Source organism: Pipistrellus hanaki (assembly GCF_964339955.1).
Source record: "Pipistrellus hanaki genome assembly, chromosome: 6".
NCBI classification, from domain to species: Eukaryota; Metazoa; Chordata; class Mammalia; order Chiroptera; family Vespertilionidae; genus Pipistrellus; species Pipistrellus hanaki.
In genome coordinates, this window is record NC_140508.1 from 66656934 (window position 1) to 66673580 (window position 16647).

At 49.0% G+C, this 16647-nt stretch overlaps 2 protein-coding genes across 4 annotated transcripts in view; one reads left to right on the forward strand and one right to left on the reverse strand.

Annotated features, from left to right (window-relative positions):
- Positions 1-11841, forward strand: part of NCOA5 (nuclear receptor coactivator 5) — a 31742-nt gene extending 19901 nt beyond the window's left edge. For 2 of the 3 annotated variants that reach the window (XM_084888697.1, XM_084888698.1), the window contains 6 exons: positions 1473-1793; positions 3977-4113; positions 5588-5714; positions 7501-7700; positions 9191-9511; positions 9972-11841. In XM_084888697.1, the coding sequence (XP_084744823.1) occupies positions 1473-1793; positions 3977-4113; positions 5588-5714; positions 7501-7700; positions 9191-9511; positions 9972-10558 (1693 nt within the window). In that variant the 3' untranslated portion in view covers positions 10559-11841. Of the gene's footprint in view, positions 1-1472; positions 1794-3976; positions 4114-5587; positions 5715-7500; positions 7701-9190; positions 9535-9971 lie in introns of all 3 variants that reach the window. The other variant, XM_084888699.1, reaches the window with a different exon arrangement.
- Positions 11842-12617: 776 nt separating this feature from the next.
- Positions 12618-16647, reverse strand: part of SLC12A5 (solute carrier family 12 member 5) — a 31747-nt gene continuing 27717 nt past the window's right edge. Inside the window, exons 22-26 of the mRNA XM_084888696.1 lie at positions 16313-16435; positions 16019-16218; positions 15672-15686; positions 15298-15431; positions 12618-15113 (exon numbers count right to left, since the gene is read on the reverse strand). Of these exons, the coding sequence (XP_084744822.1) occupies positions 15022-15113; positions 15298-15431; positions 15672-15686; positions 16019-16218; positions 16313-16435 (564 nt within the window). The 3' untranslated portion in view covers positions 12618-15021. The remainder of the gene's footprint in view (positions 15114-15297; positions 15432-15671; positions 15687-16018; positions 16219-16312; positions 16436-16647) is intronic.

Genomic DNA, 16647 nt, shown 5'->3' on the forward strand with positions numbered 1-16647 from the left:
CTCTCCCTTCCTCTCTGTACAAAATCAATAAAATAAAAAAAGAACAGCTTATTAAATAAAACTGAGGAAGTTGAATTGGGAAATAGAGGAAGTGTAGCAGTTGGAAGGGGCCAGATTTGTTGGGGAGGGTACCCAGAAGTGCAATAGTGAAGCTGCAATTGGAACAGGTTGTAATTTGGGTAGTTAATCTGTTTTTTATGTGTTAAGTGAATTGAAGTGTGGAAGGTTGGTTATCATTTTGTTTTTGGAAATTTATTGGTGCCAGCATACGGGTTTGGATTGAATTCATAAATCCAGTGAAGAGGGAAAACAATCAGGATTGAAGTTTCTTAATGGAGATAGGAAAGGAAGAATCAAAATTAACTTTCAAGAACTTAGACCTTGATAACTGGGAAGACTTTTTAATACATTTTACTGATTTTTTTACAGAGGATGGTAGAGGGATAGAGATCTCTAGTTAGAATCATTGCTGAGAGAAACATCGATCAGCTGCCTCCTGCACAACTCCTACTGGGGATGTGCCCACAACCAAGGTACATGCCCTTGACCGGAATCGAACCTGGTACCTTTCAGTCCACAGGTCGACGCTCTATCCACTGAGCCACGCCAGTTAGGTCTGGGAAGATTATTTTTGTCAAAAATGAAAATGTCAGGAATGTGTGGGTTGAATAAGTTTATTAGATATGTTGAGGTTAAGTTTCCAGTAGAGTAGACTGTCTCCTGAAGAATATTGAATCAGAGCAGACCAACAAATCTGTGACTTCAAACATTTTAAAAAACAAACATTGGCAAAAAGGAACTAGATTCTTCATAAACCTCAAATTGAGAAAGACCACTACTCATTATGTTGAGAAGACAGTGTGTTCTTACACTTTACTATGTGTATCATATTGTAATTTTTCTTTTTTTCTCATAACTTGGATTATCCTGCTAGATATTGTAAGTGAAGTTTTCTGCACTTCCAGGACAACTCTTTTATCACCATTACTTTGTATGAAATTGTGCATTTGTTTTTTTCTTCATGAGTCTTGCTCCTTACTGTGTCTCCCCAACTTTGTCCCCCTTTTAAAGTCTCTTTCAAACAGGTCTGGTAGGAGAAAATAGGTTCTTGGAGAAAGACAGTTTTACCTTGAAAACCTATTGAGATTGAGATGCTAGATTGGCATGCATAAATTATGCCGAATTACTACTTACTCCCTGAAGCCTGATAAGTACTATGACTTCAGTCAAAACCTTTGATTTTGGGTCATACATTCTTTGTCCTGATCTTTTGAGATTGTTAGAACCTACTAGTCTTTATTTGCTGAACAGATGGTGACTGTTGTTCAAATTTTAGTCTTGTTCTCACTGTTTTGCTACTATGTTTTCTGGGGGGAGTGGTTGGAAGGGGAGGGGCCTTCCTCTAATAAAGAGCTGAAGGGTTAGCTACCTTCGATTTCTTTGTCTTAGCATCTTCTCGCTACCTCCCACAGAGATCCATATGGCTTTGGAGATGGTCGAGATTCAAGACGTGATCGATCCCCAATTCGAGGAAGTCCAAGAAGAGAGCCCAGGGATGGGAGAAATGGCCGTGATACCCGCGATAGCAGAGACATGCGAGACCCCCGAGACTTACGGGACCACAGAGATAGAGACGTTCGGGATCACAGAGACAGAAGTATGCGTGATGCTCGGGACATGAGGGATCTTAGAGACTTCCGTGATCTAAGAGACTCTAGGGATTTTCGAGATCATCGAGACCCCATGTATGACAGATACAGAGACATGAGAGACTCCCGAGATCCCATGTACAGGTAGGTACATGTACAGCTATTCTGCTTGGCATTTTTTTTTTTGGTAATAGTATTATTTATGTGTTCTGCTAAACTAATTGAAAGCTCTGAAGGGCATGATTTTATATCTCCATTGTCTATCAAATGGCAGGTATGCTGCTCAGTAAATATTTTAGCAAATTAATTTTGGTCTCTCCCCATGACCTATGAAAGATAACATTGTGCAAATGGAAAAAAGATGAAGTGCAAATTGTTTTGGCAGTGCAAAAGCACAGGGAAGATACACTTTGTCAGGAAAATGCACTTTATACCCACTAGGGTGGCTATAATGTATTTTTTAAGAACACAGAGCTCTAGCTAGTTTGGCTCAGTGGATAGAGCGTCATCCTGCAGACTAAAGGGTCTCCTGGGTTCAATTCCAGTCAAGGGCACATGCCCAGGTTGCTTGTAGACGCAATCTCAGTATGGGGCATGTAGGAGACAGCCAATCATTGATTCTCTTTCATCATTGATGTTTCTATCTCCCTCTCTTCCTTTCCCTCCCTCTCTGAAATAAAAATGTGTTAAAACACACACACACACACACACACACACACACCACACACAATAGCAATTGCTGGTGAGGTGTGGGAAAATTGGAACAATAATTTACCTTGTTGGTAGGAATGTAAAATAATGTGGCAACTGTGGAAAACAGTTTGGAAATTTCTCAAAAAGTTATAAATGTAGTAGAATTACTATGATCAATTCCACTCCTGACTATACCCAAAAGAATTAAAAAGAGGCAAACAGATACTTGTACATGAATGCACAGCAGCATTATTCACAGTAACTGAAAGGTAGATACAACCCAAAGTCCATCAGTAGATGGATAAAAAACGTGATGTATTCATGCAATAGAATAGTATTCAGCCATAAAAAGGAAGGTAATGCTGATACCTGCTGCCACATGGATGGGCCTTGGAAACATGCTAACTGGCCCTGGCTGGTTTTCTCAATGGTTAGAACATCAGCCCAAGCACCTACGGGTCTCTGAGTCAATTCCCAATCAAGGGCAGGTACCTTGGTTGTGGGTTTGATACCTAACCCTGGACTGGGCACTTGTAGAAGGCAACCAATCAATGTTTCTCTTTCCCCCGCCGCCTCTTTCCCTCCCTCTCTCTCTGAAAATTAGTGGAAAAAATATCGTTGTGTGAGTATTTTAAAAAATACATTATGCTAAATGAAATAAGCCAAACAGACACAAAAGACAAATGTCACATAATCCCATTTATATGAAGTGTCTAAAAAGGGCAAATTCATAGGCAGAAGTATCTTTTTATACCCTATTCCCTTCTTTAATGGGTAGAGTTTCAGTTCAGAGTGTTCTGTTTTGAGTGATGAAAAATTATTGTGTGTGTGTGTGTGCATATATAATATATATACAGTGTGTGTGTGTGTGTGTGTGTGTGTATATATATGCATGCATATATACACACACTGTATATATGCATACACATACATATACATGGAACAGTTCCTCAAAACTAATATCAGTAATTATAACCAGGCCCTGGCCAGTGTAGTATAGCTCAGTGGTTAGTGTTGGCCTGCGCACCCAAGTTGATTCCAGTCAAGATGGCATTACCTGGGTTGCAGGTTCAATCCCCAGTTCTAATCAGGCCAGTGCAAGAGACAGTTGATGCCTCCCTCTCTCCCCCGCCCCCCTTTCTATCTTCTCTCTCCCCCTCCCTCCCTCCCTTCTTTTTTCTCCCCTCCCTCCCTGCCTTCCACTTTCTAAAAACCAATGAGAAAATATCCTAAGGTAAAGATTAACAAAAAATAATAATAATTACTACCAGTTACTTTATGTTTGCTTTATGCCAGGGGCTCATTTGCAGTCACAGAGGTAATAAGCAGTGAGTCCCAGATACCCGCATACCTCATTTATTATGCTTTACAAATTGAAGGCAAGACCCTCCACCAGCAAAAAAGATTACAACTCACTTTATTGCAATACTTGCTTTATTGCAATGGTCTTGAACCAAACCTACAATATTTTCCAGGTATACTTGTACAAACCTCATTGGTCCAATCCCAAAGTCATATGCCTTACAGTGCTTATTTCCTCACAGGGGACTGGGTCTTGAAGAATTCTTTGTATCTGATTTTTTTCAGGATAGGACGACAGTTTTCATTTTGTGATAATTTCTTTAACTTTACAGGAGAGAAAGCTCTTATGACCGATACCTGCGAATGGATGACTATGGCAGGAGAAAGGATGACTCTTACTTTGACCGTTATAGGGATAGCTTTGATGGAAGAGGCCCCCCAGGCCCAGAAAGTCAGTCTCGTGCAAAAGGTAAAGTAGCAGAGACACTTTACCTTCTATTACTGATAGAATACTTGACCAAAAATAGAGGAAACTAATAACCAACTGAAAGGGGGCAAATGATGTGGCTAACAATTTACAAACGGAAAAAATACAAATAGCCTATTGATATGTAGAGAGCATTTTCAATGCAAGTTAGTATTATCTGGTTTAGTAATATAAGAAGAAGAAATAAATATGAAATTTCATCCATAAGAAATAAACTAAAGATTGGAGCTAAAGAGGTTGCTTGCATTTTGCCCATTATACAAATAACTAATCTGCGTTATCTGTGAAGCATGGGGTTTGTGGGCTTGTTTATTTGTTTGTTTGCTTTATAATTTTTACCTTACAGCATCTCTTTAAAAAGACAAACATGCTTTTTAAAAGTATGGTTTTCTCAATACATCTTTAAAGGTTTTTAAATTGCTTCATATCCAGTTGAGTAATAGCAGTAGGTGATTCACCCCTCTGGGTAAAACCTATCTAATAAAGAGGGAATATGCTAATTGGCCCTCATACCATTGCAAAGATGGCAGCATCCACAGCCAGTAAGGAGGGAATATGCTAATTGACTGTCCCATCCTCAAAGATGGTGGCTCCCACAGCCACAAGATGGCGGTGCCCAGTCTCCCCAGCCCCGCCAGAGTGACAGATGTGTAGCAAGGCCAGGCCTGCCCCCAGGTGGGCCCAGCTGCTCCCTGTTTCTGCCTCCAGAGTCCTCCAGTTCCCTCAGCCCCCCAGCTGCCCAGCTGCCCAGGACAGCCCAAGATGCAGGCAAGCCTCAGGTGGCGGCTGCCCAGCCGCCAAGGGCCACCAAGGCTCAGGTAGCCAGGCTGGCTGAGGCTTGCACTGACAGCAGTGGTAGCAGCAGAGGGGTGATGGGGTGTCGCCTCCCACCCCACCCCTGAGGGCTCCTGGACTGTGAGAGGGGGCAGGCTGGGCTGAGGTTTCCCCCCTCTCCAATGCATGAATTTTCATGCACAGGGCCTCTAGTAAATTAATAAGAGCCTTTCTTAATAAGTCTTTTTACACACACACCACACGTCTACACACTCTCCTTTTACTCCCTCACACTCTCTCCATCACTCCTAATGGCTATTTTTAGGAGATAATCTAGAGCAGTGTTTCCCAAACTTTTGACATATGTGTATCCCTTCTATAATTGTCGTAACGCTGAGTGCCCCTCGTACTCATGAGAACGTAGAATTAGGCGCAGCTAAGCACGGTGCAGTGCATATCCCCACCAAACTCCGGTGCAACACGTACTTCCACCAAACTCTTCCCGTACCCCTGGGGGTAGGCGTACCACACTTTGAGAAACACTGGTCTAGAGGATTGAGAGAGAGAGAGTTATGATCTTTGCCTGCAGGTAGTTCAGAATTCAAAGTAAAGCCTGTGACTTATTTTTATAGAAAAAATAAGCACAATTCATATTTTAGTTTTCCCTGGTGGTATCTTCCAGAGCGTTTGAAACGTGAAGAACGGCGTAGAGAAGAGCTTTATCGTCAATATTTTGAAGAAATCCAGAGACGCTTTGATGCTGAAAGGCCTGTTGATTGTTCTGTAATTGTGGTCAACAAGCAGACTAAGTAAGAACCCTTTGGATATTTCTCCTGAGTAAGGGGAAGGATCAGAATTGAAACTCAGGCTCCCTCTTGGCAGCTCTACCCACTGAATGTGGTCTGTGTATTCTGGCATTGCTGTGCTGTCTAAGACAGAAAAAGCATTCCAAACTGGGTTGGGCCTCAAAGGGAAATGTTTAGTTTGCTTGGCTTGGAAGTTCAGGAGTGGTCACATCCAGGGTCAAACCATGCTACCAATTTTGGGTCTCTGTTGCCTCATTATTAGACAGGCATTCTCCTTGAAAAGGCAGAATGGCACTGGCCCTAGACATGTATCTTCCTGGCTTAGCAAATACAATGGAAAGAGAGTTTCTCCTTCTAGTGCTTCCATCTAACATCCTGGAATTGTCTTTCATTGGACTAAACTGGCTCATTTTCCCATTGCTGGACTAGTCACTTTAGCCAACAGTGCTGGGATGCCCTGATTGGCCAGGGCTAGGTCGTATGCCCATCCCATCCCTAGAGCTTAAGGTGACTTAGTCCTGTGGAGCCATGTGAACTGAGTTAGAGAGAGATGCCTTCCCAAAGGAAAATCGAAGCAAAAATATATGCTGGTCATCCAAGCAGTAGAGCCCCCCTTCAAGGGACAACCCCTACTCCCCAGTACCATAAGAGGCATGTCTCTGCATTTGTCAGCCAAGTATGAAGTCTTTTTTGTGAAGTGCCATGGCCTTGCAGAAACGTTAGGTGACCCTGCTAGTCAGTCCAGAGTTCACAATGCTGTTTTACTCCACCTGTTTTACGTTCTTTCCTTCAAGAGGCAGAGCGGAGAAGCAGAAGGGAGTATAGCAGCTTGCTGGCTTGGCAGTAGCTATGTATTCTTTCCCTTGGTGATTAGTAAATAACTTCATGTATTTCTAGCAGTTTGGGGTTTAAGAGCCAATTTCAAGGCGGAAGCTAGGGAAATAGGGATTGACACTAAGCAGCAGACAGAGTTCACAGGCTCTGGGCTGTCTTGTTTAGAAATAGATGCTGCTTTAACTGTAGAAATGGGGGTTTTATTTGTTTGTTAAATTGGTTTGTTTGCTATCATTTTCTAAACACCTATTCTGTACTATCCCCCATGCAGACACTTTATGCAAAATATTTTTAATCTTCACAGTAAGCATGGCACATGTGTACTCATTCAATTTTTTTGTGCGAATGGCAGATGCTAGGTACTGGAGCTCTAATGGTAAACACACACAGCAGCCCCTTCTTATGGAGCTTACTCCCTAGTTGAGCAGATGTATTGGTGATAGACTATGAGGAGAAATACATCAAGGTCCTAATTTTGATTGGAGAGAAGGTCAAGGAGATGAAATGGCAGCTGAGCATATTATTCCTGTTTTATTGGTAAAGAAAGTGAGATTTGTAAGAGGTAAAGGAATCTGCTCAAAGCTTCACAGCTTTTCAAGTCAGTGTTAGAGCTGGGATCCAAACTGTCTTTCTAGGTGAAAACCTATGCTTTTCCCACGATTATGCAGCCTCCCCAAAGACAAGTCTATTTAGGCAGTGAGACGGTGAAAGAAAGGGCTGCTGTACTAGAGAATCAGGAGAAGGACCTGGCTACTAACTACTGCGCTGCCAGCAACTTCATATAGAACCATTCGGAGCGAGGATAAAGAGAAGGAAATCTAGATCCTTGGAGTCTGAAGAGGGCACTGGGGAGACCTTGGGTTGAACTCTCTTAAGTATTGATAGTACACAGCTGGCTGGGATGCAGCAGTGTGCAGATGGGGAGTGCTCACCTGGATTCTGTTTGTTTCTACAGAGATTATGCTGAATCGGTGGGGCGGAAGGTACGAGACCTAGGCATGGTAGTGGATTTGATCTTCCTCAACACAGAGGTTTCGCTGTCACAAGCCCTGGAGGATGTTAGCAGGGGAGGGTCTCCTTTTGCTATTATCATCACCCAGCAACACCAGATTCACCGCTCATGTACAGTCAACATCATGTTTGGAACCCCACAAGGTATGGGGCCCAAGTGGGTCAGAATTCCAGGGGTAGTCACTTAGTCCATTAATTCTTTCATGCCGAAATCAGAAGAACCAAGGTTGGAGCAAATGACTCATATATTTCAGCTCAGATATGGTAGGATCCTTTGATAAGTGCACACTGGTGGGAGATTTTATGGTCATTGCAGTGTTTCCCAAACTTTTGACATATGTGTACCCCTTCTATAATTGTCGTAACGCTGAGTACCCCTCGTACTCATGAGAACGTAGAATTAGGAGCAGCTAAGCACGGGGCAGTGCATATCCCCACCAAACTCCGGTGCAACGCGTACCCCACCAAACTCTTCCCATACCCCTGAGGGTACGCGTACCACCCTTTGGGAAACGCTGTTTTAGTGGATACAATTCTACATAAGACATATGTTTTCCCCTTACATATGTACAGGGGTGTGCTGGCAAACGTTCAACAACCAGTTCTGGGTGAGGAAATGAGGGCAGTGTGGTTTGTAGCATTTGCTGATTTTTGTGGTGCAAATGCTCTGACTGTGTCCTACTTCAAACCATCCATGTGAAGTCACTTCAGGCAGAGTTGGGAAGAGATGCGCAGTCAGCTCTTGCCAGTGGTCATGAGTGTGATAGAAAGCTTTCACCAAACTTTCTAATGGCAGACAGAAATACAATGGAAAGAGAGCTTGTAGGATGCTATTTGTAAGTGTGCTAAGCAGAGGGACTGTGAGAACAGGGAGAGGGCCTTGACCTCCTTCAGGTCCAGGGGAGGAGGTTCTTTGAAGTCCTTCCCTGAAGTGACTTTTAGTACTTTGTGCCCAGAATGTGGAGAGTCAGCCAATTGATGCCCTGCTCTTTCAACGCAGACTTTCCCTCTTCCCACCACACACCAGATCTCTATTTGTCTGACAGGTTATACCCAAACCATAAATACGTAAGGCTCGCCTGTGTGTCATTTGTCTCTCTGAGGAATAGTCCTCAAGATACGTGAGTTCATTTATATAAAGTTTTGAGAAGTCTTCTCACCACCCTGTAAATCGTATTGCCCAAGGAGAGGAGGTTCCTTAGGGTCACCATTTAGTCTTAATTCGTTACCTTTGAACTTAGGAATTCAAAAACAGTAGGCCAGCTCTATCCCGAGAAGCACCGTGGAGAGCCAGGCTTTACAGACGGGCTTTTGACCCCCAGCAGCCACCCCTCCATGGTTACCCCACGAAGTCTCTCTGAAGCTGGGAGAGGCTATCGTGTTTCTTTGATTTTTACTACAAGTCTAGGAATTCTGAAAAGAACCAGCTCTGTACAAAGATGTGCATTCCCCACCAAAGAAATGCATTTACCTGTCTTCCCAGTTCATCTCCTTCCCCTCCCTTCCCCATCCCAAGCTTTTTGTTACTGTTTCTTGCTGGCTTGAGATTAAGAAAGGCGTGGTAGATAGAGTTCAGGAGGTGGGCACTGAAATCTCTCTTGGGAGAAAATAACTCATGTCACTCCCTCCTGCAGAGCACCGCAACATGCCCCAGGCAGACGCCATGGTGCTGGTGGCCAGAAATTATGAGCGCTACAAGAATGAGTGCCGGGAAAAGGAACGCGAGGAGATTGCCAGACAGGCAGCCAAGATGGCCAACGAAGCCATTCTGCAGGAAAGAGAGCGAGGAGGCCCCGATGAAGGAGTACGCGGGGGCCATCCTCCAGCCATCCAAAGCCTCATCAACCTGCTGGCAGACAACAGGTACCTCACTGCCGAAGAGACTGACAAGATCATCAACTACCTGCGAGAGAGGAAGGAGCGGCTGATGAGGAGCAGCACCGACTCTCTGCCTGGTGAGCTACGTGGCAGGGCCGAGGTGAAGTTCTGACTCTGCATTTCTCTAATTCCCAGGCTCTGTTGGGAGGGTGGGAGGCCATGGCTCTTTGGGGTGGGTAAGGGAATGAGCCCACCCCTGTGTTTGCCTCGTGGGCCTTTATACTGATAAAATGATAACTTAATACTTGGGCACAGAATTCTGATCCCTGTAGTTAATCTGGTGATGGGTAGACTAGTATTACTGACTCCCTGGTAACCAGCGTGGATGCCCTTTTTCCTTTAATTAATTCTCTGGGGGAACTAGGCTGTCTTCTGTAGACAGCTCATACCAAGGAGTGGCCCCTTTGGGAAATTGTTGTTATAGTCTGTGTACTGTGTGATTGATGTGATCAGTGATTGTTGTTCTTCCCTGGGCTGCCAAGCCTCCTGCCCATGGAGGGTACTTTCAACCAGATACCTCCTCCTCCTGTCTTGTAGGCCCGATTTCCCGCCAACCACTCGGGGCGACCTCGGGTGCCTCGCTGAAGACACAGCCAAGCTCCCAACCGCTCCAGAGCAGCCAAGTGCTCCCCTCTGCTACACCCACTCCAGCTGTGCCCCCCACCTCCCAGCAAGAGCTTCAGGCCAAAATCCTCAGCCTCTTCAATAGTGGCACGGTTGTGGCCAATAGCTCTGCATCTCCCTCAGTCGCTGCCGGAAACACCCAGAACCAGAATTTTTCCACACCTGTAAACAGCCAGCCTCAGCAAAGATCACAGGCCTCTGGCAATCCGCCTCCAAACATTTTGGGACAGCCACCATCTGCTCGGAACATGGGCCCCAGGCCTGGGGCTCCTTCCCAGGGGCTCTTTGGCCAGCCTTCCAGTCGCCTGGCACCTGCCAGCAACATAGCTAGCCAGAGGCCGGTGTCTTCCACAGGTATCAACTTTGACAATCCGAGTGTACAGAAGGCTCTGGACACCCTGATCCAGAGTGGCTCCGCTCTCTCCCACCTGGTTAGCCAAACCACAGCACAGGTGGGGCGGCCCCAGGCGCCCATGGGATCTTACCAGAGGCATTACTGAGGCTCAATCTCAACTGTTCCCGGCTCCCTCATCCCTGGCCGCCTCCCATCTATTGTGTTCTAAGTAGTTATTTGGAGGATGTTCTTTGCGCCTATCCAGGTCACATCAAATGTCCTAAGTTTCTACCACCTGCTCTCTCTTCTGCCCAAGGCTGTGTTGCTTATTCCTTCCAGAGTCAGAGTTTATATTGCATTTGGGGTTGTGTATTTTTTTTGTTGTTTTTGTTCTTTTTGTAGAAAATAAATATTTCTGGGGTCACTTGGGTGGCAGTATGGGTGTCTGGGCTCAGTTGATATTTTATGGGTTTCTCTGGTCTCTGTCGCCTGGATTTGGGGGGTGGGGAAGAAAAAGCCAAGCCCCAACTGGTTGAGTTTGGAATAGCATTTTCATGTTAATAGCCTTTGTTTTCCAGCCTCACAGGCCGGTCAGAGCTCCAGTTCCTATCTGCAGCTCCTGCCCAGAGTTGCATAGCAGACTAGGCTCAGCAGGGTCATTGTGCCCACCCTTGTGTTGGGTCTGCTCAAGGATGTATAATTTAGCTACTCTGGAGTTTAGGAGTGTCCATGGCAGCCGCACAGACAAGATACTCTTCTGCCTGACACAGTATTGTTGGTTTTGGGTTTTCTTGTTTTTCCTTCTTTTGCTCTCATTTCATTGGAGGATCTCCAGTAGACTGAACAATTCCAGTCACCAGCAGTTTAACATAAACTGGGAATCTGGGCCCCAACCATTTTTACCCCCTTAACATTTCCATCGGCCTCTCCTTCTCCAGTGGTAGTTTGATGGAATCCATTCTGAGAAGGCAACTCTAGACTCTGGCATTGAACACTCATTTTTTCAGTGACTGTTTGAGTTTTTGGCTTAAAAATCAATCTCTTGTTTTCTGAGTAGCAGGAGGGAGGGACCATTTTGATGTCAGACTTTTGGTAGCTGGACATGTTCTTGATAAGGTGGCTGTTCCTAACTTTTGAGCCAGAATGAAATTATTAGAGGGAGGACTTCTGGCTGCTGCTCTGGAAGGAGCCAAAGGAGGCTGCCCTCTCCCTAGGGTTGGAGCTCGTTAGAGCCCCGTGGATCTTAGTCTCAAGGGGCCTCTGGCAGGGAGAACGTGACTTCAGCTGAGTCCCTGCCAGTGGCTAAGCAAACAATGGTTTAAAAGACTCAAGGTCCCCAGATGGCAGCATTTTATGTTCTGATCCGTTTGTGTTCTATAGTGTTTTTCCCTCTTTGGAACTTGTGTTGTCGATAAGATGATTACTTTTTAATTAAAATGAAAAAGGAAATGTGTCGTTTCCTTGAAGTGTGACTATCTGCAGGACCTCTTTTTGGGGGTATTCCCTCTGAGGGTTGGAACGGAGGGTCCCTGGAAGCACTGACTAGTTTCAGTCTGCTGTGAGGCCTGCCCCCTCTTGTCCTCAACCTATGCTCAGGCCTCGAAACCTCTTAACCCTAGCTTCTCTTCAGCCCACCTCGTTAGCAGCTTTAATAACAGTTCAGAGCAGTCGCCTGCTGGCTAATTCCAATGCTGTGTGAAACATCCTTGTCTGTGTAGACTCTCAGTGTGTCAGAGGCTTGTCCTCTTATTCTAGGAAAGGAAAGCAGGGCCCTGGCCAGTGAAGTTGGCTACTCTCCTGTTTTGATTTCATCTCAGTTGCCACCCTCTGTTCTGCCCATTATGCAGGGAGTTGGGGGAACCATAGTTACAGAATCTGTAAGAGCCTTCAAGAGCATTTAATAATAGCCGGCCCCATCGGAAACGGTGTGCAGTGACTGGCACAAGGCCTCCAGTGGGTTAGGGGCCAAAATGCAGACAGCACTGAACCTGACTCATCCCCGCTCACCACCTCGAGGGGTGATTAGCCCCTGCTGCCAGTTCCTTCGTCCCTTGAGGACTGTCAGTACACTAAGGAGGCAGACACACCTGGGGCTCAGTCCATCCCTCCTCAGGGAAGGTCAGTGTTTCTGAAAGGAGTTGGGTTCTCCTGGAGAGCCCCCTGAGGAGTCCTCTCCCCGCTACTAATTCCCCCTCGCATGTCCAAACAGCACACCTCAGGCTGGGAAGGGTATAATAAAATTATTTTTATTGCATTTTGTGCAGACAGGAGTCTAAAAAATACAGTAAAAGCTGTAAAGCATTAAATGGGAGCATTCAACAGTAAAGGAAAGACCAACCCTCTCCTTTTCATATTGGCACAAAAAAAACACAAGGTCGGTACTGAGGCAGAATGCGGAATACTGAAACACTGAAAATTAAAGGCAGGCCTAATAATAGTAATAAATACTCTTGATTTGGTTTGCAATCTCTCCTATTTACAAGGGTTTTCAACTTCATTGCATTGCCCTGCACGTAGATCGTCCAAAACAAAAGCAATACTAGTTATCACTACAAGGCTATTGAAATATTGCACTCAGAGTAAAAGTCACTTGGACATGAAACATCTAGCTACAATGATTATAAAGATAATTTGATGAATGACATAACATTCATAACAAATATTGCACATGTAGCACAGAAAACTTGGGGTTTTGTTGTAGGATGTTTGTTTTCAACCATGGAAACTGCTCTTGCCAACCTGACAGTCTGGGCCCAGATAATGCAACTTTGGTTCCCTAATTGGTGTTGATACAACCCCTCCCCCTTCTGCCCAGCCCACCACTTCAGCCTGAGTGCTCAGGCTCAGGAGGCTAGACCAAGTTGTGATTCTCAGAGGTCTTTTGGAGGAAGGGGGCAGGGGAGCTGGTGTCTAATATCCGACTTTCTGATTACTGCCTGGAAGAGCCCATCCAGCCCCCTCAGCAAGTGTCAGATGGGCCTTGGCCTGTCAGACACCCAGACCTACCTCTAGCCACAGCTGGCCCAGTCAGGCTGGCACCAGCTCCAGTTCTTTGCCTACAGCTCAAAGGAAAGGAGGTGGTGAGGTCAGGAGTGCCAGTAGCCCCAGCTCTGGGAGCTGGGCCGGATGTCTAACAAGGTGTGAAGGTCAGGGCCCTGGCGCTGGAGGTACTGGACCCAGTCAGTCCCGGGGGGCACCGGAAGGAGCATGCAGTGCCTGTCCCCCTTAGTGATGTGCCCTGGGAGAAGAACCTGGCCAGTGTGCCTTCTCTACAGAGCAGAAGTGTCGAGGACTGCAGCTGGAGTAGCCAAAGGCCTTGGGTCCTAGTGGGAGGGGGGTAGAGAGGCGCTCAGAACAAAGCACACCGGACCGCAGGCCCCATCCAGCTAGAGGCCGCTGCTAAACAGCGAGGGCCCGCCCTGGGGCGCTCAGAAAGGTGGCTGGGTCTGCGGGGCTGGAGCTGCCTAATGGGATGGGGGAGGAGGGCAGACTTCAGGGGCAGCGCTGGGACCACCCCGGTGGGTACGCACCTGCACCGAAATCGCTCCCCTCCTCCCTCACCAGTCCCAGAAAGAAAACTCCGGGCAGGGACCGCCCTCCAGCTCCCAGGTGTGTCTTTGGCGAGGAGCCACGGGATAGGGGGAGCAGCCGACTGAGGAGAGGTGCCTGCTCCCAGGGAAGGCACCGGGCCGGGGCTTCCTGGGTGGGGCGTGGCCCCCTCTCTGCCCTGAGAAGCACCCCCGCCCCCAGTCCCGGCCCCAGCTTGCAGAAAAGCCGCGATGGGGCCGCACGCGTCTCTACAGCCGCAGGGCAAGCTCCGGTCCGCTGGGATGCGAATCCAAGAAAAGCTGGACGCTCGTCTCCCCTCACCTTCTCCGAAAAGAGCCGGAGGGAAGGATCGGAAGCCGGGGGCGCGCGGAAAGGGCGAGGCGAGAGGGGCCGGGGTGTGGAGGGACCAGGACCAGGACTCCCGCCCGGGCCTAAAGCACTTTTGCTCCCAAACGCTCGGATTCCAGGAAAATGCAGCCGCCCGAGGCTCTGCCGCCGCTGCCGCCGGGCAGCCGGGCGAGCGAAGTCCGTTGCGCTTCTAGTCACAGGGATGTGGGGACGTTAAAAATACACGCGATGTCTCCTGTACACTATGTATAGGCTCAGCCGGCCCGCGGGAGGCTGGAGCGGCGGCCACCCCACCCCCGCCCGCCGGAGCCCGGCGCTGTGCCGGCGGAGGGCAGAGCAGGACCCGCCGGGACCGGGCGGGGGGAGGGGGTGAAAGAAGGGGCCACGCGGACCCCTGGGGGTCCTCAAAGCCCCAGCTCCTCGCCGCGCCCCCTCCCGACCTTTATTGCAGCGTCTCCTCCTCCAGGGCGGCCAAGGCCCGGCTTAGGAACCAGGCAGCAGCTGCAGCCGAGGAGACCGCGCGCCTGCCGGGCTCTGCCCTCCACGTGGAGGCGGTCCCCTCCGAGGCCCCGGCGGACGGACGGACGGACGGGGCCTCGGACCTCAGGCGGCGGGGGAAGGGCCGGGGCGCGGGCGCGGGGTCTGAATGTAAACGGTGACGGTGGCGGGGGGCGCGCGGGGGCTCCGGGCCGCGGGCCGGGCGCGCTCGGCCCGGGGGGCAGGTCCCGGTCCTCAGGAGTAGATGGTGATGACTTCGCGGCCGCCGCCGCGGACCAGCATCACCCGGTCCAGGTGCTCGGTGAGGACCTCCAGGAACTCCATGTCTGAGCGCCCGTCAAGGAGAAAGACCTGACCCCTTGCCTCCGGATGGAGCTGGACACCGTGGGCTTCCGCCCTGACCCGGGTGCTGATCCCGGAGCAGGACCGGCTGGGCTTCCGTCCCAGGGCTAGGACCCAGGTTCCCTGGCGCCCACCTCCCGCTTCCCCCCAATTTTAAGTCCAGGATACAGTTTTCATCGCCGTTGCGGTTGCGGGGAGGCCCAGGCATGTTGAGCAAAACAAGCTTGGCATCCCGGGATTTCTTCACGATGACCTCGTTCAGCCGCACGGCCGTGTGCATGCGCCGCACGTTGGACTGGTTCCTGCGGGAGGAGGGCGCCCTGAGCCTCCGGAGGGGAGAGTTGGATCCAGGCCACGGGGGCTACGGGGCCTCTCAGTTCTTGCAACCAGGAACCACACACCCCAGACCCCTGCAACCCGGACCCTTCAGAGACCCCAGAGGTCAGGGGCAGGAGTTGAGGGGTCATGACAAAGTGAGGAGAGTAGGGACTCTGGCCAACCCAGCGAAGAGAATAAAAAAAAAAATTCTGAAGCACACTTACAAGTTCTCCCACTCCCTTCAGGAAACACAAGAGAAGCAAAGAGGAAAAAAAGAGAAGGGTCAGAAAAGGCAGGGGAGGCTAGGGACTTGAGCCACCAGCACCCACCCTGACTGCACCCTGGTCCTGCTCCCCCAGCCTTCACCTTTCCTGTGCCCGCACCTGGGAGTTCTGACCCTTAGCAACCAGGTCCGACCCCCGAGTCCTCAGATGGGGAAACAAAGACAAGGTGTGGGCTGGGTCTTCCAAACTGCCAGCCCAGGACCCACTCTGCATGCTTGCTCTGCCACGGGGAGCAAAGACCCTGTAGGTTCACCCCAGACCCCAGCCCTTAGCCCCCAGACCCATACGGCTTCATGTTGAAGAAGTCCTTGATGCCCTCGGTGGAGACAGGGCTGGGGCCCTTGTTCTTCTCTGCCGCGGACTTGTCCTTGGTCCAGGTGAGATGCACCTTCTCAGGATCTGCCTCTCCCTCCACCTCAGGCTCCTCCCCCGGGGATGGTGAGCTGCTGGGGCAGCTGGGAGCACTCTGGTCATGGATCAGCTGCACCTGAGGGAGGACCAAAGGGACAGCACAGAACTCCTCCTTTGGAGGCCAAAGGTTCTGCCCCGCTGGATGGGGCCAAACCACCCCAGTTGCATACCTCCTCTTCGGGCTTCTCCTCACTGTCACCAGGGGTCTCTTCTGGGACGTTGAGGCGGAGCCGAGTGTTGGCTGGATTCTTTCTGCGGATGGAGCCACGGGATTCGTCGGTGATACTCTGGATCTAGGGAGCAACAAAGGTCGGTGCCAGCTCTGCTGTGAGTTACCACCACCCATGCCCTGCAAAGAGCTACCACAGGAGCTGATGTTCTGGCAGGGTGTGCCCTTTAGGGACTGTGCCGTGTGAGAGTACTGCTTCCATACCAAGTAGCTATTGCCCGCTGACCTGCCATTGCAGCTCCCCTCCAGAGCCCCTGACCTCCCCGCCATCCGGCA